General features: G+C 34.5%; 3 protein-coding genes across 4 annotated transcripts; all 3 read left to right on the forward strand.

The window, feature by feature from the left end:
* Nucleotides 1-666: 666 nt before the first annotated feature.
* On the forward strand, nt 667-12,813 carry LOC129804093 (gastrula zinc finger protein XlCGF26.1-like). 2 transcript variants are annotated; one of them, XM_055851155.1, is made up of 4 exons: nt 667-1,797; nt 1,889-2,057; nt 5,554-6,013; nt 6,072-7,436. In XM_055851155.1, the coding sequence occupies exons 1-4, from the start codon at nt 945-947 to the stop codon at nt 7,320-7,322; spliced, it is 2,733 nt and encodes a 910-aa protein (XP_055707130.1). In that variant the 5' UTR covers nt 667-944; the 3' UTR covers nt 7,323-7,436. The 2 variants fall into 2 exon arrangements, with proteins under 2 accessions (XP_055707130.1, XP_055707131.1); XM_055851156.1 differs by lacking the exons at nt 5,554-6,013; nt 6,072-7,436 and adding an exon at nt 11,968-12,813 and having other exon boundaries at nt 688-1,797.
* Nucleotides 12,794-14,049, forward strand: LOC129804119 (zinc finger protein 578-like). Its single transcript, XM_055851199.1, has 2 exons — nt 12,794-13,623; nt 13,685-14,049. Exons 1-2 carry the CDS (start codon nt 12,794-12,796, stop codon nt 14,031-14,033), a joined length of 1,179 nt encoding a protein of 392 aa, XP_055707174.1. The 3' UTR covers nt 14,034-14,049.
* Nucleotides 14,050-17,471: 3,422 nt separating this feature from the next.
* On the forward strand, nt 17,472-19,326 carry LOC129804118 (zinc finger and BTB domain-containing protein 17-like). The gene is made up of 2 exons (XM_055851198.1): nt 17,472-18,336; nt 18,399-19,326. The coding sequence occupies exons 1-2, from the start codon at nt 17,580-17,582 to the stop codon at nt 18,824-18,826; spliced, it is 1,185 nt and encodes a 394-aa protein (XP_055707173.1). The 5' UTR covers nt 17,472-17,579; the 3' UTR covers nt 18,827-19,326.
* Nucleotides 19,327-26,293: the final 6,967 nt, after the last annotated feature.

The following is a 26,293-nucleotide window of genomic DNA, read 5'->3' on the forward strand; positions in this document are numbered from 1 at the left end:
GGAGTGAAATTCTCGTAGAATCAAGCAAAAAAATGGTTTTTAGTGTCATGAAAATATGTCTTAGAAAACTTCCAAAAAAGAGATATTAAAATGTTTTATTCCTTGTACAAACTGTTTAATCAAGTAGATTAGAGTTCCCTTTAAACAATGATGTGCAACTTTTAGTGTCCGGTGCAAAATTTACGGTGAAAATGGGGTGTTCAATGATGGCGTGAATCGTGTGCGAAGATGGAAACTTGATTGATCTATCGCACAAATCGCCATTAAATTTTCATTTTCCTCTGGAGGAAAAATCTAAGGATTTCCTAGGATTTTGTGGGGTGGGATTATGAACCTTATAAGTAAGACACTTTTTTGGCATAGTTGGAGAATCCATACGGTTTGCATGGTAGTCAAAAAAAAATCACTGAACTTGAACATCATTTTTGTGTGCGAAACATCAAAGCCTCCCCCTAATATGGAACAAGTTTGTGAATTGGCCCACAGATCTGCAAAATTTTACCATACAACAACCTCTTGGCCAGAATCAATATTTTTCCTAAGCGCTATCGAGGGATTAAAATTAAAATTGAGGAACTGTGTATTGAACTGTATATACAAAGGATATAAATAAACAATAGCTGTTCTTTTAGTATACGAGCAAAAATGGGAACAACAGCAGAAAACTGAGATTATACAGAAATTTAGTTGAATATCATATTTGAGATGTGATCGAAATGGATTAGTTTAATGTAGTATATTTTCTTTAATTAATTATAAATTATTTTTAATAATATTAGTGAAATCCATACGTTTTGCAAAATTTTGAAAATTGATTTTTAAGAGATTACTCTTAAATTAAGAATGGTTTGTTTGGTGGTCAATTTGTTTGACAATCGTACGAAGAACCAAAACAATCAAGTGCATCTTATAATCAATTTTATTAGTGGACCTGTTGAGTAAAGATGGAAGTCAAGACAGAAGACGATGACGTAGTGTTCCTGGAAATTGTGAAGGAAGAGTATGAAATACAAGGAGGAAGTTCCACTTTGAAAGTTGAAGAGACTGAAGAAATCCAGAAAAATGAAGATCACGCGGAAGTTGCAGAAGCGATTGAACAACCAAGAGAAGTTGCAATAAAGGAAAAAGGAGATCCTGTGCCTTTGTCCAAGATAGCTTTTATTTGCCCAAAATGTCGAAAGACATTTAAGAATAAAGGTGTACTAAAAAGGCACCTGAAGTGGCATTCTAGAACACCAAAACAGTATCCATGCAGAAATTGTGAACAAATCTTCCCATGCTACAAAACATTGTCTGCCCACAGACAAACTCATCGATTATTTGAATGTGCAAAATGTGGAAAATGCTATGATATAAAGAATTCACTGAAGAATCATTTGCTCAGTAATCATTATGGACTCTCTTGGAGTCAGTCACGTTACACAGGAGGTAAATTTAAGTGCGAAGAATGTGAAAAAAGTTTTGCTCGGAAATTCTACTACAATCGTCATATAGAAATTCACAAGGAAGGACAACTAGGACACCTGAAAAAATGTCCAAATTGCAATAAGAGATTCAGGACTAAGCCAAAGTTGGAAAAACATCAGTCTCTGTGCAATCAAGCGAAAATCTGTAAGGTCTGCAATAAGTCATTCAAATCTTTTGGGCATTTTATAATTCATCTCAGGAAGCATTCAGACTATAAAGATCTTCCTCCTAGATTGCAATGCATTTACTGCAAGGAATCTGTGGTATTGCTAAATTTAAGCCAACATATGCGAAACTATCACATAGGTCTTCCAGAAGAAATTATTGTTGGTAAATATTTTTTTTTTCAAAATTTAATCCTTGAAGAAATATTTTATTGCTTTTTCAATATTATCAAATTGTTATTTTTTTTTTGTTGAAGATGGTCCATATGAATGTACAGTCTGTAAGAAATCATTTGATGATTTTGATGACTTAAAGAATCATGCTGAGAAATATCTTTTGGACAGGATCTTTCATTGTGCCTTCTGTACGAAGAGATTTAAAAGTAAATCAACAATTCAAAGTCACATGCAAAACACTCATACGAGGTAAGTAAAAAGTACTAAAACTAACGATAAGTCCAGATCAGCTTATTGTAAATGAGATTCTTAATGGGAGCCAACTCTCAATAGTGCTTTTAGTGTAATAGAATTAGAAACATTCGAACACATCCTTGAAATGTACACACATTCAAAAAGGATATGTATCCACTGCCATGAAAATATCCAGGATTTTTCATCTAGGGTAATAGTGTGCCAAATTCCGGCCAGCTTGGAATTCCGGCCACCTTTTTTGTTCCTCAATTTTCCATGAACTTTTATATTTTACGTACTCTAGAGATTATACAATGCAAAAGAATAACAAATAATGTAGATTCGACAAACGAGATGACGTGAAAAAAATATTAGGAGAATTCCTGAAGGGCAAGGAACTATGAGAATGAAAGTGGCCGAAATAGGGTACCAAAGCTATGTCTACATTTTTATTCATTTTAAAATGTATTAAGAATGATTTTAGAGTAAATAAAGACGGTAAACTCTTTACAAGGTTCCAAGCAACACTCTTTCAGAAGAAAGAATAAAAGAAATCAATTTGTATTTAAAATATTACATTTCAAACTTGAGACTTTGACGCTTGCATGCAACTATGCCGAAATTTGGCACACTTACCCTACTAAAGATCAATGATCGATCTATCGTACAGACCCATCTCAGACCCAACCTGATTGTACAAAATCAAGGACAGCTTCAGAGTCCTTTGGTCCAGTTCATTAAAATCGGTTAATAAACATTAAAGATAGAGTCCGGTCTATATCAGTATAGTAATTCCCTAGACACACTTACGACTTAAGCCGAGATACAACTTAAGTGGAAAATGATGGAAATGTAGTTTAACCATTATTTCTAATATAATTACGCTAAGCCGTCTCTCGGCTTTTCCTCATGTCTGTCAAGGCTTAGCGCAATTATATTCGCAATAATGGTTAAACTACTTTTCCATCATTTTCGATTAAGCCGTCTCTCGGCTTAAGTCGTAAGTGTGTCTAGGGCATAAGGGTCGGGATACAGTGTGTTGGAGTAGAGACGGCTGGGATCCACCATTGGAAAGGTCTCAATTTCAGATACAATATACTAAAATTTCATCGAAATCTCTTAATAAACACCGAAAATGCGGTCCGATCAAGACATTTTCGATTATAGATCAGGGTATGAATTCTGAGATGCGTGAGTTTTTCTCGTGAAAAACTCACGGTTTTTAGATCGTCTCTTGTAAGCGTTTGGTGAAGCTTTCACAAAAAGTGTCACGTGAAGCACTTACAGCATCTAAGAATTCTCATAAAAGCTTTGACAAAATGCTTACTAAAGGCGATCTTACTAAGGATAGCTTGCTTACTAAGCTAGCTATCCTAGCTTACTAAGGATGATCACGTGAGTTTCACGTGAAAAACTCACCATCTTAGAATTCATACCCAGGTGAGGGAACCCCGAGGGAGGAGTGCGACCCACGATTGGAAAGGTTTCGACCTTAGCTATAACATACTAAAATTTAAAGAAAAAGGACCGTCTAGTTTTCGAAACATTTAACATCGAAATTTCGGAAATCGATTTTTCACTTAATCGGACATTCACTGAGAGAAATCCGAAAAAGTTAAAATAACATTCCGGAAATGTTAATTTTATCCTGCAGTGTTGATCCGAAACCGGTGTAAATATTACTCTTTTTAGGTGTATTATGGGTTAAAGTTACCCTTTTTCATGTTATTTTTACCCTTAAAAAGGTGTAAAATTAGTTGATAAGTTGATATATTTTTACACCTAAAAAGTGTTAAAGTTATAAGGAAAAAATGTTAATCGCCCCCTCTTTCTTTTCTCAGTGTTTGATTAAATCGCATGAAAATTGGATGTCAAAAAAGTTAGAGTATTTCACGAGAGCATTTCAAAACACCAAAATTTTTGAAATTCTGACAATTACAACCGGAGATATGGCCATTTGAAAATTAAATTTTTAACCCCTAATTGTTCGGATCCGGGCGATTTGGAGGCTTTATTTTTTTTGAATCGAAAACTCTTACACTGAGAAAAAAAGAGGCTACGATTAACTTCTTCTCGTCATAACTGTAACACTTTTCAAGTGTAAAAATATATCAACATTTTTCAATGTTAATTTTAGACTTTTTGAGGGTAAAATCAACATGAAAAAGGGTAACTTTAATCCATAATACACCTAAAAAGGTAATATTTACACCGATTTCGGATCAATACTGGACGGTAAAATTAACATTTCCGGAATGCTATTTTGACTTTTTCGGACTTCTCTCAGTTTAAGCCCAGCCATTCTAAAAAAAATTCAAATCGAACAATGCCATAGGGGTTGAGTTATTGAAAAATCAAAATTTGATGCCACATAGTGTCTCTCGACTGTGCTCCTCCAGAAAATCAAGAAAAAAGTGAGCGAAGTTCAAGAGAAAAGTAAGAAAACTTAAAGTATTACCAAGGATGCTAACTTCTACCACCTTATTGGCGGTACGTGGCATCCTGGTAGAATACGATTGAACGCATAAGTCGACCCAAGGATCGTTAACATGCCTCTCAGTTTCCCCCCACCCCGCCCCTTCCCCTCCAAAACCATGTTTTTTTGGGATTGCTCGAAAACGCGTAGTGCGATTTTTTTTATTTTTGGATATATTTTAGAGATTATCTAGGCCAACATTTCGTCCATATACGAAAATACCGTCGAATCATTCCTAATAACGGGTTTTCAAGGTCAAAGGCTAAAGAAACACTAGAGAGCGTATTTATCAAGCAAATGGGATCATGTTTGGGGTCGTTGGAAAGGTCTTGGAATTTCCGACATAACTAAACTGGTTCCAATCGGTTTTGAATCGGTAATGAACCGATTCATAACCTATAAAAAAATTTATCTGAAAATCAATCCTATTACTTTTAAAATTATTTTGGGGGGATCTTTTTAGAGTTTTATGAATCGGTTCAAATCGGTTGAGAACTGGTAAACGGTGAATGATGCGAAAGTACTTTTGCGGTATAGCATCTAAGTCACGAGTTCGAGCATTTCGTAAAACCTGGGACGCTTTGCCACCCATTTTTTCTTAAAATTAAAAACAAAGCGAAAGACTGTCATGGATTTAACTTTGGCTTTTTCTACACTTAATGAATAACACTTTAAATTAAGTTAATTATTGAAATAAAATAGGGAAACTCACCTTTATGAATTGTTGCAAAAGTAGAACAACTTAAGTGAAAAAAACTTCACTAATGATGATTCGTCGACCGGTCGACCACCCTAGGTTTCTAAAGTCGATCGTTTAACATCATCGAGTCAATTATTTCTTTAATAATACGAATCAGTTGAAAATTTATAGAAATTGACCATAAAACACTGAAAAAATCATAAAAAGATGAACCGTGAAAGTATGTATTAAATAAGTCATAAAGGTGAGTATGATTTTCCGTATTTTATTTTAATAATTAAATTAATTTTAAGACGAACTTAAAATAATTAATGTTTGTTTTTTTTGCATGAAAGAATGCCTGTAAAAAGAGAAGTTTTGCGATACGACCAGAGGTCTCTGGAGAATGCTTTGGAAGCTATAAGAAATGGTACTCACTCAATTAGAGGTGCATCTAGAACATTTCAAGTGCCTAAGACAACTCTGACAGATAAACTGTCTGGAAAAACCCCAGAAAGAATGTGGATCGGAGGACGCACATTACTTACGAAAGACGAGGAGGACGTTATTGTGAAATGGATACTTGAAAGTGCTAACAATGGGCAAACGGTAACAAAAGACCACTTATTAGAATCTGTAGAAATGTTGTGCAAAGCAACAAAGAAATCAACTGGTCACAACAGCTACAGACCAGGACGCAAATGGTACACATCATTCTTACATAGGCACCCAAGAATATCAGAGAGAATTTCTCAAAATTTATCACACACGAAAGACACGGTAACCAAAGAAGATATTATCCAGTGGCATACGAAGGTCTGTATTTATAATTGAATTTAATATTTTGTAGTAAAATCATTATATTTTACTCCAGGTGGAAGAGTATCTTTCTAAGAAGAGTCTAATGAATATAGATCTATCAAGGATTTTCAATTGTGATGAGACGGCTCTCTCTCTATGCCCTAAAGAAGAAAAATTAGCAAGTAAAGGAACCAAAGTTAATGCAGACAAGAAGGAAAATATTACCTTCCTGTTTATGACGTCAGCCGATGGTAAATTGTATCCCCCCATGATTGTTCATAAATATGTCCGGGTGCCAGCCATCGTAAGGAACACTACGCCACCTGAGTGGGGAATTGGCCTCTCACAATCAGGATCGATGACAGCGGAAGTTTTCTTTGATTACATCAAAAATGTTTTCTATCCGGAAATCCTTCGAAGACAAGTCCAACTTCCGATTATATTATTCGTAGACGGTCATAGGTCGCATATGTCAATGTATCTTTCTGAATTTTGTCAACAAGTGCAAATTGAAATCATATTCCTCTTCCCAAATTCGACCCATTTATTGCAGCCCCTCGATCTTGCTTTTTTCAATCCTCTGAAAGAAGCTTACAAGACAGCAATTTTGCAATGGCGAAGAAATAATCCGTATCAGATATTAAAAAGAGATCGTATTGCTCCTGTGGTCAAATCTGCCCTTGATTCTATGCACAATATTAAAGATATTATTCAGAAGGGTTTTACAGAGTCGGGCATTTATCCGTGGAAGCCAAATGCAGTTAATAGGGATAAAATCTTTGCGGAAACATTCTCAGAAAATGGTTTGATGAAAATGGAGACAGACGAAGTTATCATAAAGAATGAGATTAATATCCTTGAGATAGAGAACACGGAAAATGCAACATCAGAAACGGTAGCGGTAAAAGACACTGTTCAGTGTATTGAGGAATATTTACCACCAAGTATTCGACAACAGTTCGTCTTAGATGAGAATGATGGAGTATTTAGAGGCGCAATACATTATCAGGAATTATTCCATTTTTGGAGAGATATGAAGAAATCGAAACCATATAAGCAGCCTTCAGCCTCTTCTGCATCAGCTCAGACTACTAACATGTATTTTCAAGACCCAGGACGATCAGATTATCCTCCAGTGTCCTCGTCTTCAAGAGATCAGCCTCCACAGGCGAAAGTGTTCGCGGATCTTCTCAATTGGCCGAAAAGGGAAGTCGTTGATAGAAAGACAGGTATAAACGAAGGAAATGGACCACTATCTCTAACAAATGAAGAATGGATTGAAAGTGAGACAAACAAACCAAAAGGCAAGAAAGAAAAAGAATAATAAAAGGAGGCAAACAGGATTCCGAGGCTTCTTAAAACAAAAATTGAAGAAAAACAACAGGAAATGCATCAGAAACGTTTGAAAAATAAATGATGGTTTAATAAAAAATAAAAATTTTCTAATTTTTCTTACTTTAATTTAAAATATTATGCCTAACGCACAATAACTTTTATTTAGTAAACATATTTTTGACATTTCAATGAGAGTGAATGAGATCTAGATCTAGTCATCTCGCTCATTCTCATAGGAAATTTTCAAAACATGTTTACAAATAAAAGTTATTGTGCGCTAGTCATTACACGCTCTGGAATTGTTATGCCCAGAGCACAATAACTTTTGTTTGTAAACATGCATTCAAAATTTTCTGTAAGTATGAACGAGATGACTAGATCTAGATCTCACTTACTCTCATTGAAATGTCAAAAACATGTTTACAAAACAAAAGTTATTGTGTGCTGCTGGGCATTAATCATGAAATATGGAAAGCCAAAGTTAAATCGAAAATAAACCAGAAAATATGGTTTTGAAATTTCCTGAAGATTGGAAGTTTGTATCTCTTATCGTTTTCTTTTCAGTTGGGTTACAAGTTTACGGACTGAAAACAAGAATATTAAAAAAATGATTGGTCATTTTGGGTTACTTTACCGATTCGGAATGAATTGTGACCGTTGCAACCAGATTATAAATTTCAAGACCTTTTTATAAATTTCAAGACATATTAAAATTTAAAGAAAAAGCATCGTTTGGTTTTCGAAATATTCGAGATCGATTAATCGAAAATCGATTTTTCGATTAATCGGACCTTCGATTTAATCGGATGAAATTGAGGTGTCATAAGGGTTGTAGTACTCCACGAGAGCTTTCCAAAAAAATGCAATATTTGACCCACTCTAGCTCAGGTCAGGGGGGTCGGAGAGGGTTAAGTTTGGCATCGATCGAAAGGTCTTAGACCCAGCTATAACATACCAAAATTTGAGATCGATCGATCGATGAGTTATTGAAAAAACAAAATTTGGGGGTGTTTCAAAATGGCGGCACGAGGGGAGGGTGGACCTGACATCACCTACTTCTAGCCGCCCATCGACATTTATCCTTTGCCGAAAACCGCTTGTAGATATCTCTTTCCGTTCTCTCGCCAGAAGTGGTTATAAGACGGGCGGACGGACGGACGGGAGGGGACGTCCACGAAAATCGATTTTTGGCGCATATGATATTCCGTGATCTATGAGTGTCAAAATGTGTAAATCCAAAATTTGGGCCCAATCTGACGAGGTCGCATTTCACCTGTGACCACAAAAGCTGAGATTGTAAGTAAAGAATCTCAGCTAAAATCGATTATATAGAGGGAAGTAGGGAGGGTTACTTTGAGATGTGGGGCTATATTGTTATACGATTGTTCTTTTATTTCTAAATGAAGTGGGTTCTTACAATTATTTTATTCAGATCCGCAATTGGTTTGTGTATTCAAATGATCCAAAACATTCTCTATCCTAATGCGAAAAAAATCGTATAATAATGTTGTAACATCGTACAGCAATAATCCTATAGCAACCCAGAAAAATTTATGGTAGCCGGGATTCTTTATACAGAAAAACTCGGAATGCGTGAAAACTCGGGCGAAAATTTCATTTTTGGGCACGTTTTAGAAGTTATCTGGGCACACATTTCGACCAGATATCAAGATACCTTTGAATCATTTCTAATAAGGGTTTTCAAAGTCAAAGGTCAAAAAGGCTCCATGGAACGTATTTCTCAATCAAAGGGGGTCATATTTTAGTTCGTTGAAAAGGTCTTGGAATTCCTGACAATCCTGAGTCGATTCCAATTTGTTTTAACTAGTAAGCTAATTTTTATACGAAATTCAATTACATTACTCCTAAGTTATTTGGACGATATTTTAACACTTTAACGACGAGACACTTTTTACGGCCCGAAAATCAACAAAAAAAATTTAACTTATTGAACTGGGAAACATAATCAATGAAACGTCGTATATCTGCCTTTGGAAAATCCAACAGAGTCTGATTGGGTGCATTTTTTACCTTTACGAGCGATAGGGGCAAAAATTGCCTAAAAATATAACTAATTTTTCTGACTATGCCAATGAGTAATCATTTTCAGTCTAATGAAAAATATTAGGTTTCAGTATTGTAGTTTCTCTTTCCAAAACGGTTTTGCTTAAAAAATTGGAAGTATAAAAAATTGATTAATATAATTTTTCAATATGAGAATTCGAAAATTTGTCATTTTTAAGTTTAAATATTTACTATATAGCAAATAGCTGGAGACTTGCAAAAAATATCCTAGATTAATTCAATCTTCTTCTTTGCAATTACGTATAAGCATAAGAAAAAAAATAACTTTAGGTAATCAGGAAAAATTATTTTCTTTATGGGACACCGGTGTTCCAATCGTCCTTAAAGGGTTAAGTGAAGTATGAATCGCTTTAAATCGGTTGATAACCGATAAACGGTAAACGATTCAAAAATACTTTTGAAGTACGCATCCAACACACAGGTGCGAACATTTCGCAAAGCATGCCATGTTTTTCTTATTTTATTGAACAGACACTATTACATCCCCTACAGTCTATATTAGAAGTTTTTGTCAGTATTTCGAATATTAAAGCAAAATGATTAAGGCTTATGTAGGGAAAATCAAAATTTCACCAATAATTGTTTCATGTGGGAAAAGTGCAGAATTGCAACAAACTAAATTAGAACCAGATTCAATTTTAAGGTAATTTTAAGGATTTTATTTTTGACCCTATTAGTACGGGTCATGTGGTTTCGTACGGCCAAGTGGATCAGTAGGGTAAATTAAGCTAATTCAAAACCTGCTCCAATTGGAAATTTTCCGCTACTCCAAATGGAAACATCACTGTTTTCATGATAAGTACAGTATTAAATTACTATATTTATATATTTTCTATACCACAGTTTCATTATTTAGTTAATTTTGCTCCAAATAAAGCGACAATCCATTCATATTCACAAATTCCAATTTGTTAATTTTTCAGAAAAATTAAAAGTGTACCTTTTTTCACCATCTAATTTTTCATCCATCGACCATGTTTTTCAATGAAAAACACAATAAGGTTACCGTTGTTTATTCGTTTTATTTAACATTTATGTCATATTTCGGGGTAGTTTTAGTTAAATTAAGTGCTAATCTTTATTGTTAACGGTACGTGAAGTTTTCAAATGAAAGAATTACCTTATTTCGTGAACAAAAAGGGTTTTTCTAAAGTGTCTGCAAATGCTTCAATAGGAAACCTCGGAAATATGATTTTTTTGGAGAGATTTTCTTATTGTTTTAGATGGGAAAGGAGAAAAAACTAGGAATAAGAACAAAAGTCTGCACTTAGGAGCAACTCAACAAGGTTTTGGAAGCCTTTCATCGCGGTTTCAGTTACACTGTTTGTCTCCAATTAGAAACTTTCCCTTGTCTCCATTTGGGTTAATATGTTTCCAATAGAAGCATTTTACGCTCCCGTATTTTTCTTGTATTTAAGAAGTTTTCAAATTATATCTAAAGAATTTTCACTAAACAGTAACATTCTAGAAGAGTTAAGGAGCAAATTTATGTAATTCTCTTCAGAAAAAATATGAATTTAATGTGTTGAATCTTCTGTCAAAGTTGAAGCGCCTGGAAATAGTTTTGAATTAGGACATTTACCCTAGAGCCTCAAATGGATGATATGATAGTATATCTATGACTGTGAGGTCTCGGGTTCAAAGCTGAGCACCAGCATAAAAATATTTCTCATGCCATATCGGCTTTGAATTTGTCCATCAGTGGCCAATGGTGCACATTATCAAAAAAAAAAAAAGTGAACCGCCTAGGCAAATAGAGGCTGCTACGAGACGACCTTCGTCATAATAGTATTTCAGTCGATACAAATATATATTCACTGTCACTGATTCAAACACACATCGAGATGGGCTATAATGTGATTAGTAGCGGAGCTAGCTTGGTGTATACAGAGCTGTGATATAAAGGGGCTACTCGTATCGGGGGATAAGATAGAATAGGAGAGGAGAAGCATAAGGGGCCCGATCTGTGGCCTAGATGTATCGGTAATCCGAAATGGGGAACTGACCACTGGCAAAATCTTATCTATCTTACGGTCAAGTTCTAAGGTCTAGGTTAGGTGTAACATATACAGTAGACTCTCGCTAATTTGGCTCTATTAAGATCGGGCTACTTTTTAATTCGGGCAGCATTTAAACTTGAAAGAGTTTGTTAACAGTTTTCACATTTGCTTATTCTTATTAAATGAAGTAAATATGTTCAATTTTTTTATGGTTTTTCTTAGTTATGCTGTTATTTTGCATTATTAAAGGTTTTCATGGAATTTCAATTAAATATCAATATGTAAACTTGATATAAGTATGTAGATGAACAAAAAGTCGTTGCATTTCAAGAAGTTTAAACGCCAGAATTCTTCTCTAATTCGGGTGACATTTCGGTCCCAAATGCTCGAATTTGAGAGAGTCTACTTTACTAAAATTTAAGTCTGATCTTAAAACACATAATCTGAATGCAACTTATATAAAATAATTTTTCAAAATTCCTTCTAAATCTTTTTAAAAACTTTTTCGTTTTTAACTATCTTAAAAATATTCTATTTTTTCTAATACAGGAAAGTACTACCTAAGTTTAAAACATGTCGTGACTGTGGAGAAACTTTTCATGTGACATCTCTACCTTATCATCGAACTCGGTGCATTTCGAGACCCTTCGTGTGCACCTCTACTGGTTGCAAAAAGAGATTCATGACTCTCGAAGCTCTGAACAAACATATGAAGAAGGGTAGTGAACCACTTTACTCCTGCAACATTTGCAGCTACAAGTCAAGGAAAAAATATTTTTACAAAGTTCACATGATGAACCATGAACCTGGGAAGCCGGATACCCGTCGTGATTGTCCAAAATGCCCATTGGCCTTTGAAGATGAGAATACCGTCCTGAGGCACATTCGTAATTATCATATGGATTATTATCTTGCGAATTGTGCTCCACCAGTAGAAATAGAGACGATTGTCATTGATTAGATTTTAGTAATCAAACGAATACGAAGAACTAATCAAAACAAAGTTAGCCATGATTTTAGGCCAAAGCAAAATTTGAACAGCGCACAATAACTTTTGTTTGTAAACATGTTTTCAAAATTTCCCATGCGAGAATGAGCTAGATAACTAGATCAAGATCTCACTCATTTTCATTGAAATGTCAAAAACATGTTTACTAAACAAAAGTTATTGTGCGTTGGGTATAATATTCAGTATTTCGATTGGAATTTAGAATCCCCTGATCGCCTTTTAAATTAAGATTGATAAAGAAAAAAGTGAAATATATTTTAAGAGATTTTTACGAAACTGTCATCGACGAACTTATTAAACAAAAACATATAGCCTACTAATCCTGTATTTTGTTATTTTTAAAAGTTTTTTTTAATAAATAAAGACATGGAAATAAAATCAGAAAATGGGATAGTAAAAGAAGGGAAGCATCCTGCTCCAAATCCACAAAATACCACTCAAATCAAAAATCCAAAGAATAAAATTAAAAAACCCAATCCAGAATGTGGGAAGCTATACCTAAGACCTAATCAAGTCCGGATGCATCAAGTGAAGCATACACCTGAGAGAAACTTCCAGTGTTCTCAGTGTTTTAAGGCATATAAAAGTGCAATTTCTCTGAAACTTCATGAAAAAATCCACTCAGATGCTACGCCTTTTAGCTGTAAGATCTGCGGAAAATCTTTCAAGCTGGCCAAGTATCTGAAAATACATCGTTCAAAACATTCTTCCGAGAGGCAGTTTGAGTGTGCAGATTGCGGACGTAAATTTAAATTGAAATCCCATCTCAAAGAACACCTGAAGAGGATTCATTTAGGCATAAAACCAAGCGCATTTTCATCCAAGTGGTACGCCTGTGGACAATGTGACCAGATCTTCTATGGCAAACACAACTACGAAGTCCATTCATTGATACACAGTGATTTTGTAGCTTTTGAGTGTCTTCAATGCGATAAGAAATTCAAAAGTAGGTACTACCTCAAATCTCACCTACGGCTGCACGAGAGGGAACAACAGAAAGGCCCCCAATTTCCAAGGAAGAAGAAACTTCCCTGTTGCAAAGATTGCGGAATATATTTCAAATGTCAGAAAACACTGCGGCTCCACAGAGAAATGCGCCATGGAGAGCCCGAACAATCAATTTTTGAATGTAAAACTTGTACGAAAAAATTCACCACTATCTATCAATTGCAAAACCACATAAAGTGCATTCACGGGTAATTGATAAGAAAAACAAAATAATGATTCTTCCATTCATAATACATTTCTTTTTTACAGTTCCCGAAAAATTAATCCAAAAATCCAAAGGAAAGATCTCACTTCTGAGTGCAGTAAGGAAGTTCCTCAGGGCAATAATCGTCTTCTCAATTTTGATATAGCTAATAAAATTTTGAATTTTAAAATTGGAAATTGGCAAGAAGAGCAAAATCTGAAAAATGAAACTAATTTTCAAAATTTACCCATAAAAATTGAAGAAATAAAAACTGAAATTGAAGATTTAGAACCACAAGAAAAAATGGGATTAAATGATACAGAACATTTGGGAATACTAGAGACAACAATTGAATTTTCAGATACGATAAAAACTGAGATTGATTATGAAACTGTAATAAAAGTTGAAAAATAATTCTGTAATCATTGTTTTTTTTGTGTGTATAGGGGAAGGATTTTAGACTTCGTACGTACACACTCTAGCTTCGAACACTTCGTATTTTTCCATATTCTTTGAATGAAACTGACTTATTTTTTTCAGGAAATATGTGTCCATGCTTTGCACGGTCCCAAACTTTACAATGACTAAATTTTTCCTATGTTTCTGAATAAATACAACTCTGCAATATATTTTAAAAACAGGATTTTTTCGCCTAGTTTTTAAAGTACGGAAGAGATGAGTTACATTTATTATAAAACATACAAAAAAATTTAGTCATTGTAAAGCTTGGGACCATGTAAAGCATGGGCACTTTCCCCCAACCATAAGATTAGATTGAAGTCTTAAATTTATTAAAAAACAAAAGAGTTGGCAAAGCAAATCATTTTTGTCGAATGGTTCATAAATACGGTTAATATTGATAATAAAAAAATTCCCAAAGTTTTCGAAAAGTTTCGAAAAGAATTTTAGAATATAATTATCGGTTCATATCGCATAAAATCTTTCAAATGAATTCATACTCATCCCAATCGGTTTGGAAATACATTCTCCAGAGATAAAAAATATTGAAAAATTATTAAATGGTTTGGCTCAATGCAATTTTCGTTTACAAGCGTAAAATACGAAAGCAAATTTTCAAAATAAATTTTCGACAATGATAAAGTTAGGTTTTTTTTTCGAAATTCAATTTGAAAAGTAATCCATCTGTCTCCTTGAAACATTTGAAAAAGACCTTAAATTTATTTTAGACCAATTTATTTTCTTCAATGTGTTATATGTCAATAAATTTGGCCCATTATAACCTATTCCAATGTCTCAAATTTTCAGAAAAGAGCTATGGGTGAAATCCATAAGGATCATTGAGAAAAAAAATGAATTGTACGATGCTTGTGTCATCCAAAGGTAGCGTGTTTTCCCCTATAGTGTAGGAAGGATGCGAGGATTTTTCAAGACAAAATTGCGGACGCCAAAATCCCGAAAAAGAAGAATTTCGAAAGCCAAAATACTGAATAAAGTCGAAATTCCAAATGAATTAAAATTCCGAAAGCCAAAATCCCGAATTTATTAAGATGTCTAAAAGCCAAAATCTTGAAAAGTGAAGATCCCGAACAGCTAAAATCCCTAAAATCCCGAAAATCAAATTCCCAAAAAGCCAAAATTCCAAAAGTCAAAGTTCCGAAACAAAACTCCCGAATGGTTGGACCTGAAAGGGGCGAAATAATACGGAGGATAAAGTATGGAAGAATTTATCAAAAAACACGGAACATTTTCCTAGTGAGAACTTTAATAATTCAAGATCCTGCCTTCGGGTTTTTAACCTATTCCGTTCGGAATTCCGAACGGAACCAACATTAATGTTGGTGTTCGGAATTTGGCTTTCGGGATTTTGACAGGGACCCTAGCTATGCTTCAGTCGATTTAAGCTATGAAATTAGGCTGAAATTAAATTGCCACACAGCTGACTAGATTCGCTTGGCAATCTTGCTCTCTCTTTTTGACTGGCCCATCGCCAATGAAATGTAAAACATATTGTAAAATCGAAACATTCAACCAGAGAAATGATATTTCCACCTTTTGGTCGTAGGGGTAGGAATGAACGCTGAGGCGGCGGTGGACGCATGGGAGGTGGGAAAGATCAAGAATGAGATGAAATAAATTTAATTCAAATTTATGGGGGGTTACAGATGACCTCAATACGTTATCTTTAAACTATGGCTTGTAGTTAGGGGAGACTGGGGCAAAAAGTCACAAATCGAAAAATTCAAAATTCAATATATTCCAAGATAAAAAAGATAGCGGCTCAAATTTTTTTCTATAGATAGCCTCCATAGACCTTCTTCAATGTCGTAAGTTTCTTAGAATTCGAACAAGGAATTTAGAAAATAAAAAATATCGAAGTTTTAGCCCTATTTTTGATATATTTTCCTTGCAGAAAATAACAATTATTACCTACTTATTTTCCAAAATTGATGCACTGGTGAATATTTTCTAAATAATTTGGATTCTTTGAATACGAATCCGCTTTCTATTTTAGAATTTCACAAAAGTTCTTTTCTCCAGAAATTATTTTATTAAAAATGGCCACTTGGGGTAAAAAGTAACAAAAGGTATAGAGCAAAAAGTAACAAAAATCGAAGCAATTTCTGATGTCTCACGGCGAAAAGAAACGTCATTATCATGCATGTTTGCATTTGTGTTTTTTTTTCTAAAATAGCTTGAAAAGCGCTTTTCTCTTTTTCTCACTTTTCTCGCAGAATAAACGGTGTTTTACAAAGATGTAGATGAATAAATTTTCTACGAAAATATGTCCTCTAGGTATTTTTTCAAATTTACGGAAGTTCGTAATGAAGTGAATCAAAATATGATAATACCCAATGTCTGATACTATTTGCCCCAGCATTTTTGAGAATAATCACAAAATTACGTTTTAAAAATTGGCTCGATAAACGTATTTCCTTACAAAATAGAGGAAAATTACTTTCACAAAGTTGTAGAGCGGTAAATTTCCTATAAATTAGAAATTTTTAGAGCGCTCGAGTAGCTTGTAAAAAAATAAAATATCCATTTTGTGACTTTTGCCCTAGTCTCCCCTATAGGGGAAAGTGCCCATACTTGATACCATTGGAAGCTTCGTAATGACTAAATTTTCTATGTTTCACAATATATATGTGACTCATTGCAACCATATTTTAAAAACTATGGGAAAGGGGCCAGTTTTTAAAAAATATTGCGGCGTCATATTTATTGAGAAACATTAGAAAAATTTAGTCATTACGAAGCTTCCAATGGTATCAAGCATGGGCACTTTCCCCTAGTTTGTTTTTAAAAATTTTCTTATAAATTGTCTAATTCGAAAAGATAAGTCGAAAGTGGGTCTTTGGGGAGGTATAATGGAAATTTCGAAATATTTGTGTTTCTATTTAGCCATGTCCTATATTATTAATTATTTTATAAATTATTAGAAGAATATTTGAATAGAACAAAAAAATTATTAACGAAACTATTCACAAATTTCTCATTTTTTGTCAAAACTTAGTTTCCTTGTTTTTTAAAATTATCTAGAAACAGAATATTTCCACAATTAGTTTAATAACTAAAATAAAACTTTTTAAATAATAAATAAAAAAAAATATGATTAGGGGAAAGTGTCTATGCTTGATACCATTTGAAGCTTCGTAATGACTAAATTTTTCTAATGTTTCTCAATAAATGTGACGCCGCAATATTTTTTAAAAACTGGCCCCTTTCCCATAGTTTTTAAAATATGGTTGCAATGAGTCACATATACATTGTGAAACAGAAAATTTAGTCATTACGAAGCTTCCAATGGTATCAAGCATGGGCACTTTCCCCTAATTAGAAAATCTGTTACCGTACGATTTGGAATAGGGAATTTAGAAGATCTCTTAAAATAAGAGGTTTCATTGACGTGTACAAATGACAGTTCTCCCCTAATCCACAATAAATACGATTTTTTCGTGCTCATTCTTCAGAAATTCTCCTATTTCCTGTGCAAAAATTATGGAAACACAAGCAGAAAATGAAACTTTGTTTGTGGACTGTAGCATTGTGAAGGAAGAATATGATATTCAGGAAGAGAACAACGTTATTCTTCCTGCAACTGATAATCCTGGAGAACCATCAGAAACCCAGCGACCGCTGAAACTCGAGAGAAAATACAAATGTCCTATTTGTGGAAAAGGATTCACCCAACCATCTCATGCCAAAACCCATTTGGCTGTTCATTCAACTGAAAAAACTGTTCCCTGTCCACAGTGTCCAAAGAAATTTGCAAATAAACCCAGATTGTACGTCCATTTACTTTCCCATTCGAACATAAATCTTCCCTGTGGAATCTGCGGGAAGGTCTTCAAATCCGTATTGCACTACAGGAGACACCTAAAGAGGCACACATCCGAGAATAAGTACGAATGTGAGAAATGTGGGAATAAATTCAAAGAAAAATTGATCCTGCAGCGTCATATCGTTCGAGTTCATATTAATGAGGAAACCAGTAAAACTCAGTGTCCTATCTGCAACAAAGTACTCAAGCATGAGTTCAGCCTTAAGAATCACATGGCCATTCACAGTGAAAGAACTCCCTTTGACTGCCAATACTGCAGTAAGTCATTCCAGAGGAAATCCTATCTGACGAAACACATTGCACAGCACCACAAGGATCAAGAACAACCCAAGCAGATCAATGTTAAAGATTTAGACAAGGAACAGATTAAAGAATTAGTGGACAAACTCTACAAGGATGTTCCCACGACTATAAGTATGTTTCAATTTTTTTTGCATTAAAGTTTCTTTTCTAAATTAAATTTCTTCTTTTTTCAGATGATCCATTTTTATGTACAATCTGCAAGAAGCTCTTTAGGAACCTGGAAGATATTAAGCTGCATTCCCTACAGGTTCACTCAACTGAATACATCAATCCCGAGAACGTAGATGCTGTCCAATTTGTCATCAAAGAGGTCAGAGAAAAGAAGCACAAATGTTCAGTTTGCGACAAAGCCTACTACACTCAATACGAACTTAACAATCACATGGCTAATCACACTTCTGAGAAGAATTTCTCCTGTACTCAATGTTCAAAGGCTTTTGGGAACAAACTGAGACTGTACTATCATCTTAAGACCCACGATACTACCCGAGCTATTCCATGCCACCATTGCGACAAGTTTTTCAAAACAGCCAAGATTCTCAGAGCACACCTGAAACGAGTTCAGGGTACCGTAAAGAGTGAGCCAGAAGAAAGTCTCTAAAAATATTTTAATTCTATAATATTGCAATAAGTTTAAAACGCAAATAGAATAATATGGAGAAAATCAATGATAAGCCACGATAAATTAATTAAACTTGAGTTAAAATTATCAAGGATCGAGTTATCAAATGCATAAAGTCCGAGTAAGTAAGCATTTCATACGGATAGGGGACAGTGGGGTAGTTTAGGCAGCTTAAGTTATTTTTTAAGATTCATTTACCAAAAATTTAAGCTGTTATGCACAGAAACTTGCTGATTTATTAATTTATTAATAATTAAATTAAATAATCAAAACTATGCACAAAAGCAGGTTTATAAGCACTGTCAAGTTCTTGTTAAATTAATCAAGATGTTTCTAATGTCCACCGCCCGAGGGCAGATCTAGCGCTGAGGAAATGTTGAAAGGGTTTTTAAATTTAAAGACTTTTAAACATTTTGGGGCATTCGAGCGATAATTGTAAATTTTGAGCATTTATTTCATTGCGAAATTTTCATTAAAAATCTGAGTAGAAAAAATAACATTTTTATATAGGGGAGATTGGGGCAAAATTTGTCAAAACGAAAATTTCAATATTCACTATTTTCTAAAATAAAAGAGACTGAGGCTTGAAATTTTTATTATAGATAAGCCTTCATGAACCTTCTTACCGTGGTATCACACTAGAGAATTTCACATTAAAAGGATAATGGGCAGAAATGTATGGGAGCTGGTCCAAACCTTCGCCAGAGATAGGAGTAGGTCCATTTTGTAGAAATTGGTGTATGACTCAAAAATTGCCGAGACCCGTTTCAGAAAGGACTTTCAGTTCTTGAGAAATTAGTGATATCCTTCTGAAAATTCACAAGTTTGACATTTTATTTCTTGAAAACGGCTTAACTCTTTCCGGACCACAACATATCCAGCGAACGAATTTCAGTAAAACTCACTTTATTGTAAGTCTTAGTGGTCAAATATGATACTTTTACAGAGAAAGAATTTTTTCCTCCTCTGGGAAATTGGAAAACTCACGGGAACTCTCGTCCCCAAAAGAACGAAAAAGAGACAAACTTCAATTTTCCAAAAGCCAATAATATCAATTTTGTGACTTATTTTTGCGTGTCAAATGACTCCTTTATAATGTTGATCACTAAAACAAGTTGAATTATTGACCAGTATCTTGTGGGATGTCCAGGAAGTGAAGACACCCAACTCCTGCTTGTAAACAGATTCCTCATAATATTTTACACAAAACAATTTAAAACACATTTCTTTCAACACGATGTTATTGTAGACACACTAAGCTTTCTCAAAAGCATAAAACACACTTCCTGGACAATCATAATTTACCATAATCAGGAAGAATAGGAAAAACTTCCCTGAAAGCAATCTCCCTCGCTGCCAAATGTCAAAATTATCGGCCATATTGGCAAAAATGTCGCTCCCGCTTGGAATTTTCTTACAAGGTTGGTGTCAGAAAGCAAATGGCGGGCATTAGCGGGATAACCTTACATTTGACCTCTAGATTTTTGGGGACGAGAGTACCCATAAAGTTTGAACTAGTTTTTTGAAAATTTTAATCAAAAAAATTGTTTTTCGAATTTATGTAATCTGTAATTGTTAGTTATCATACTTATTGGCCCCGAGAGGTTTTTCCTTATTCTGGTCTAGAAATATCAAAAAAAGTCACAATATCTGCAGGGAAGCAGAAAATCGAAAATTCACGATTTTTGACCAAAAATATCTAAGCTCAGGAGTTAATTGGGATCCTGCAAAAAATATTCTAGATTTGAACATCCTTATAGTTTGTAATCATCCACAAGAATCGGATTTTTATCGATTCTAGATAGTCTAAAAAAAATTGTTTCCATGGGTACCCAGAGTCCCAAAGGAGACGAAAGAGGAAATTGTTAAAGTTATCTGTATAATTTATTAACATTTGCGAATCCTGAGCCAAAATGAATGTTTTCTTTTTCTTTGAAGTTACAGACAACATTTAAAAAAAAACTTCTACAGTAGACTCTCGCTTATCCGTGGACTCTTTTTCCGGGTGACATAAAAAAATCCGTGAGGCAGTTGAATTTTCAAAATTTTGTTGACACATTGTTTCCGTTTTGGGTTTTTTTTTTGTTAAGCAAATGTGCTCTATCTACTGTAGTTCTTAATCACTGTAACTTTTTTTGACAGTACGCATGATTAGAGAGACTGTCGGATTCAGTCAGGTCAGGATTCACTCCATAAATTTTCAATGTGAACAAAAAATCGTTGGATTTCAAACAATTTGATGGGTATCACTCTCAAAATCCGTGTGACATTTTGGCCCCGCTCTCACGGATAAACGAAAGTCTACTGTAATTAGTTAATTTTTTTTTAGGAAATTTACCTTCCTACAACTTAGTCACAGCACATTTTTTCTATCTCAAATAAATGAGCTTTCAAAGTCATTTTCCAGAAGCTGTTTCTACAAAGTTCCTTCGCTTAACACTTAAAAAAAATAATATATGAAGAGGATGAAGACTGCAAAAATGTAGCTTAAAATTGCAATGTTCGAATGCATTGCCAAATAAAGTCTTCCTCAATCTACCTCAATAAAATCTAAGATTACAAAGCTGTGAAGGCTCAGTTCATCTAAAATTTAGCTGATTTTTATCATGGATATTTATCATTTGAATCAGCAGGAAAACCTTTTCTGAAAATAATAAAACAGACATCGCATTCTTGTTCAAACGACTCGACTTCGAATTGTTTGTTTGTTGAGCTAAATTTTATCATAGGTCCAGTTTCATTTCACTCAGAGAAATCCGAAAAAGTTAAAATAATATTCCGGAAATGTTTATTTTACCCTGTAGTATTGATCCGAAATCGGTGTAAATATTATGCTTTTTAGGTGTATTAGGGGTTAAAGTTACACTTTTCATGTTAATTTTACCCTTAATAAGGTGTAATATTAACATTAAAAAATGTTGATATATTTTTACACCTAAAAAATGATAAAGTTATGAGGAAAAAAGTTAATCGCACCCCAATTTTCTTCTCAGTGTTAAAAATAGGAGAATAAAGCCCAATTTCAAAGCTGCCCAATTCAAAGGTGCCCCGCATCCCCCTACATTTCTTGCTCGAATAAGCTCTTTTATATTAAGAGATAACTAATTTTAGTATTTTCGGTTTGTCAGAGTTGCCCCATGTTCCCCTAACGAGTAATGTCTGTATTCTGTTTATGCTCGTGAACTTGGTCTCATAATTGCTTATTCATACATAAATTTACCTATTTTAAGTAAGTAGTTTAAGTAGAGAATATCTTTTATTGGATTTTATTTGATGGATTTATGAATAAAATCATATTTGAATTTCAGCCGGAAATTGATGATTTTCTTTTATTCTAAGATGAACTTTAGGAAGACTGCAATGGGAATTTGGTCTGAATTTTTACAGGATATTGCAAGATTTTGGACACCTAGCATTTTTGATAAAATGCGTTTGTCGCTTATTTATTCTGTTCGGTTTTAAAATCTAAAGTACAGTCGGTTCAGTGAATCCAGTGAATCGGTCACTTTCCTGTTGAATTCACAATAGTAGAGAAGTCTGTATTCAATTTAGTTTAGTCATTTAGTGAATCCAAAGGCAAAGTAGACGCAGTAGAGAAAACTTAAAGTTCCGGAAGAACGGGAAGACTGTAAGGAATAAATTTCTGCGCAGATTCCCCAATAAGTCAAGCAAGATTTCCGCATTCGCAGGAAATCTTGAAGTCTTATCTCAATTTGAACTAGAAATCTCAAGAACTCCCGGACGCTTCAAGGGAGAATGTAAAGACAACGAATAAAATTCTAAAATTCTAAAGGACACTGGTAAGGAAACAGTAAAATAATTGAGAAATGAAGGACAAAAAAATATGCATTTGAAATACCTTGATTCCGTGTTATAGAGATCCGATGAAGAAGTTCCTTTTTGATGGGGCTCTCGGTGAATTCCTAAAGAACTGTAGTTCAGGGAAGATATTCCTTTGGTACTTTCCGTTTTACCGCTCACAACAAATCTAGAATGTCCTCTTTGGGGAAAGATTCGCTTCCATCAAGTTTTTCCACTTTTTTCCCGCACCGAACAATAGATATCATTAACAAATCACTAGAACACTACGTTTACTTCGAAATTCACTGAAAAAATCTTGTTGCAAAAGCTGCAAAATGTATATTTTATGGGTTTTTCACGATAATATACTTAGCGCGTTCAATCCAAGAAGAAGCCATCTCCCGCCTAATTTTCCATATTCACCACTTGATGTCCGCCATGGCAATTCTTAGAACTCGTCGAAAAAAGCGGTTAAGGAAATTCAAATAAATTTGAATCTCATCATATAAAATTACTAATTCCCAAAGAATTATTAAAATAGCAGAGCAAATTTGACAAATTTAAGTGTAATTGCGTAAAAAATTAAATTTAGAATGTATAAAATGCTTGAAAACAAGCAAAGAAATAAATCAAAATGTTTTATGTTCCTGTATCACACATTAAATTCAGAATTACAAAGGGAAATTCGAAATATTTAACTCTTTCGTCTCCTTTGGGACTCTGGGTACCCATGGAAAAAAGAATTTTTTTGGACTATTTAGAATCGATAAAAATCCGAATCTTGTGGATAATTACAAACTATAAGGATGTTCAAATCTAGGATATTTTTTGCAGGATCCCAATTAACTCCTGAGCTAAGATATTCTTGGTCAAAAATCGTGAATTTTCGATTTTCTGCTTTCTTGCAGATATTGTGACTTTTTTGATATTTCTAAACCCGAATAAGGAAAAACCTCTCGGGGCCAATAAGTATGATAACTAACAATTACAGATTACATAAATTCGAAAAAACAATTTTTTCTTAAATTTTCAAAAACTTGTTTAAACTTTATGGGTACTCTCGTCCCTAAAAAATCTAGAGGTCAAATGTAAGGTTATTCCCCGCTAATGCCCGCCATTTGCTTTTTGACACCAGCCTTATAACAAAATTCCAAGCGGGAGCGACATTTTTGCCAATATGGCCGATAATTTTGACATTTGGCAGCGCGGGGGATTGCTTTCAGGGAAGTTTTTCCTATTCTTCCTGATTTTGGTGAATTCTAATTGTCCAGGAAGTGTCTTTTATGCTTTTGAGAAAGCTTAATGTGTCTACAATAATATCGTGTTGAAAGAAATGTGTTTTAAAGTGCTATGTGTAAAATATTATGAGGAATCTGTTTAAAAGCAGGAGCTGGGTGTCTTTTTTAGCACTTCCTGGACATCCCACAAGATACTGGTCAATAATTCACCTTGTTTTAGTTATCAACATCGTACAGGAGTCCTTTGACACGCACATATAGTTTACAAAATCAATAATATTGGCTTTGGGAAAATTGAAGTTTGTCTCCTTTTCGTTCTTTTGGGGGCGAGAGTACCCATGAGTTTTCCAATTTCCCAGTGGAGGAAAAAATTCTTTCTCTGTAAAAGTATCATATTTGACCACTAAGAGTTACAATAAAGTGAGTTTTACTGAAATTCGTTCGCTGGATATGTTGTGGTCCGGAAAGAGTTAAAAAATGCCTTTTTAAAGAAAATTTCCCCTATACTTGTAGGCAAAAACGTCAGAATATTTTAAAAAGGGCCATTTTTGACGAAAATTGCTTCTAGTGTGTAGGCACCATAATACAGGGAGTGAACTGTGAGTGAATGATAAATCGGCAGATCGGCGCGGACCAATCGTACTGATCTGTTGATTGGCGCCGATCAATCTTCTTCATTGGCAGCCATATTGAACCGTGAGTAGCAGACCTACGCCTATGTATAACAAGTATTTGAAACGTTTGAAATAGCTATAAACCAGTGATAAACCCAGTTAAACTTTTGGTAACTGCAATTCTTTTCAATCAATCTATGTAGCTCATGCACCTTAAATTTATCTGCGCTTATCACTAAGCTTCAATAGATCCAGTCGGCAGTAGGCCTAAAGATTCTAAACCTACTATGAATGCATTTTGTTAAATTTATTATTTTTATACTAAATTTATACGATATTAAAAAATTGCAATCTTTTGATTATTTTATTAATAAATTATATTTTTCAGTATAAAATGATTTTAAAAATCTTTTAAAAATGTCTTCGAAGAAAGGGGTAACTCATTTCTCATTATTAAGTATTTCTCGAGTTTCACGATGCAAAAATTGGGTTTATCTAGTATCGTGATTCTTAAATTTCTCAGGTTCTCGTGATGCAATTCATGTGTTTCTCGGGTTTCGCAATGCAATCTTTGGGTTTCTCGATGCAAAAATTCGGTTTCTCGGGTTTCTTGATACCAAAAATTAAGTTTCGCGGGTTTCGCGATGCAAACATTCGGTTTCTCGAGTTTCGCGATGCAAAAATTGGGTTTCTCGAACTCCGCGATTCTTGAGTTTCTCAAGTTTCGTAATGCACAAATTTAGTTTCTCGGGTTTTGCAATGCAATTTTTTGGTTTCTCGGGTTTTGGGATGCGAAAATTCGGTTTCTCGGGTTTAGCGATGCAAAAATTGGGTTTCTGAGTTCTGCAATGTAATTTTTGGGATTTCGGTTTTTTGCAATAAGAAAAATCGAGTTTCTCGAGTTCCGCGATTCTTTAGATTCTCGAGTTTTTGCGATGCAATTCGTGTGTTTCTCAGGTTTCGTGGAGCAAAGATTGGGTTTATCAGGTTTCGCAATTCTTGAGTTTCTCAGGTTGTCGTGATGCAATTCATGTGTTTTTCGGGTTTCGCAATGCAATCTTTGGGTTTCTCGGACTTCTTGATACCAAAAAATTCAGTTTCTCGAGATTCACGATGCAAAAATTGGGTTTCTGAGTTCTGCAATTAAATTTTTGGGATTTCGGGTTTTTGCGATAAGAAAAATCGAGTTTCTCGAGTTCCGTGATTCTTGAGGTTCTCGAGTTTTCGCGACGCAATTCGTGTGTTTCTCAGGTTTCGCGGTGCAAAAATTGACTTTATCAGGTTTCGCGATTCTTGAGTTTCTCAGGTTCTCGTGATGTGATTCATGTGTTTCTCGGGTTTCGCAATACAATCTGTGGATTTCTCGGGTTTCGCGATGCAAAAATTCGGTTTCTCGGGTTTCATGATGCCAAAAATTCAGTTTCTCGGGTTTTCCGATGCAAAAATTGGGTTTCTCGAACTCCGTGATTCTTGAGTTTCTAGGGTTTTCATGATGCAATTCATGTGTTTCTCAGGTTTCGCTATGCAAAATTGAGTTTTTTGGGTTTTACAATGCAATTTTTGGATTTCTCGGGTTTCGCGATGCGAAAATTCGGTTTCTCGGGTTTCTTGATGCCAAAAATTCAGTTTGTCGGGTTTCGCGATGCAAAAATTCGGTTTCTTGGGTTTCTTGATGCGAAAAATTCAGTTTCTCGGGTTTCGCGATGCAAAAATTCGGTTTCTGGGGTTTCTTGATGCCAAAAAATCAGTTTCTCGGGTTTCGCGATGCAAACATTTGGTTTTTCAGGTTTCGC

Source organism: Phlebotomus papatasi, chromosome 2 (assembly GCF_024763615.1).
Source record: "Phlebotomus papatasi isolate M1 chromosome 2, Ppap_2.1, whole genome shotgun sequence".
Taxonomy (NCBI): Eukaryota; Metazoa; Arthropoda; class Insecta; order Diptera; family Psychodidae; genus Phlebotomus; species Phlebotomus papatasi.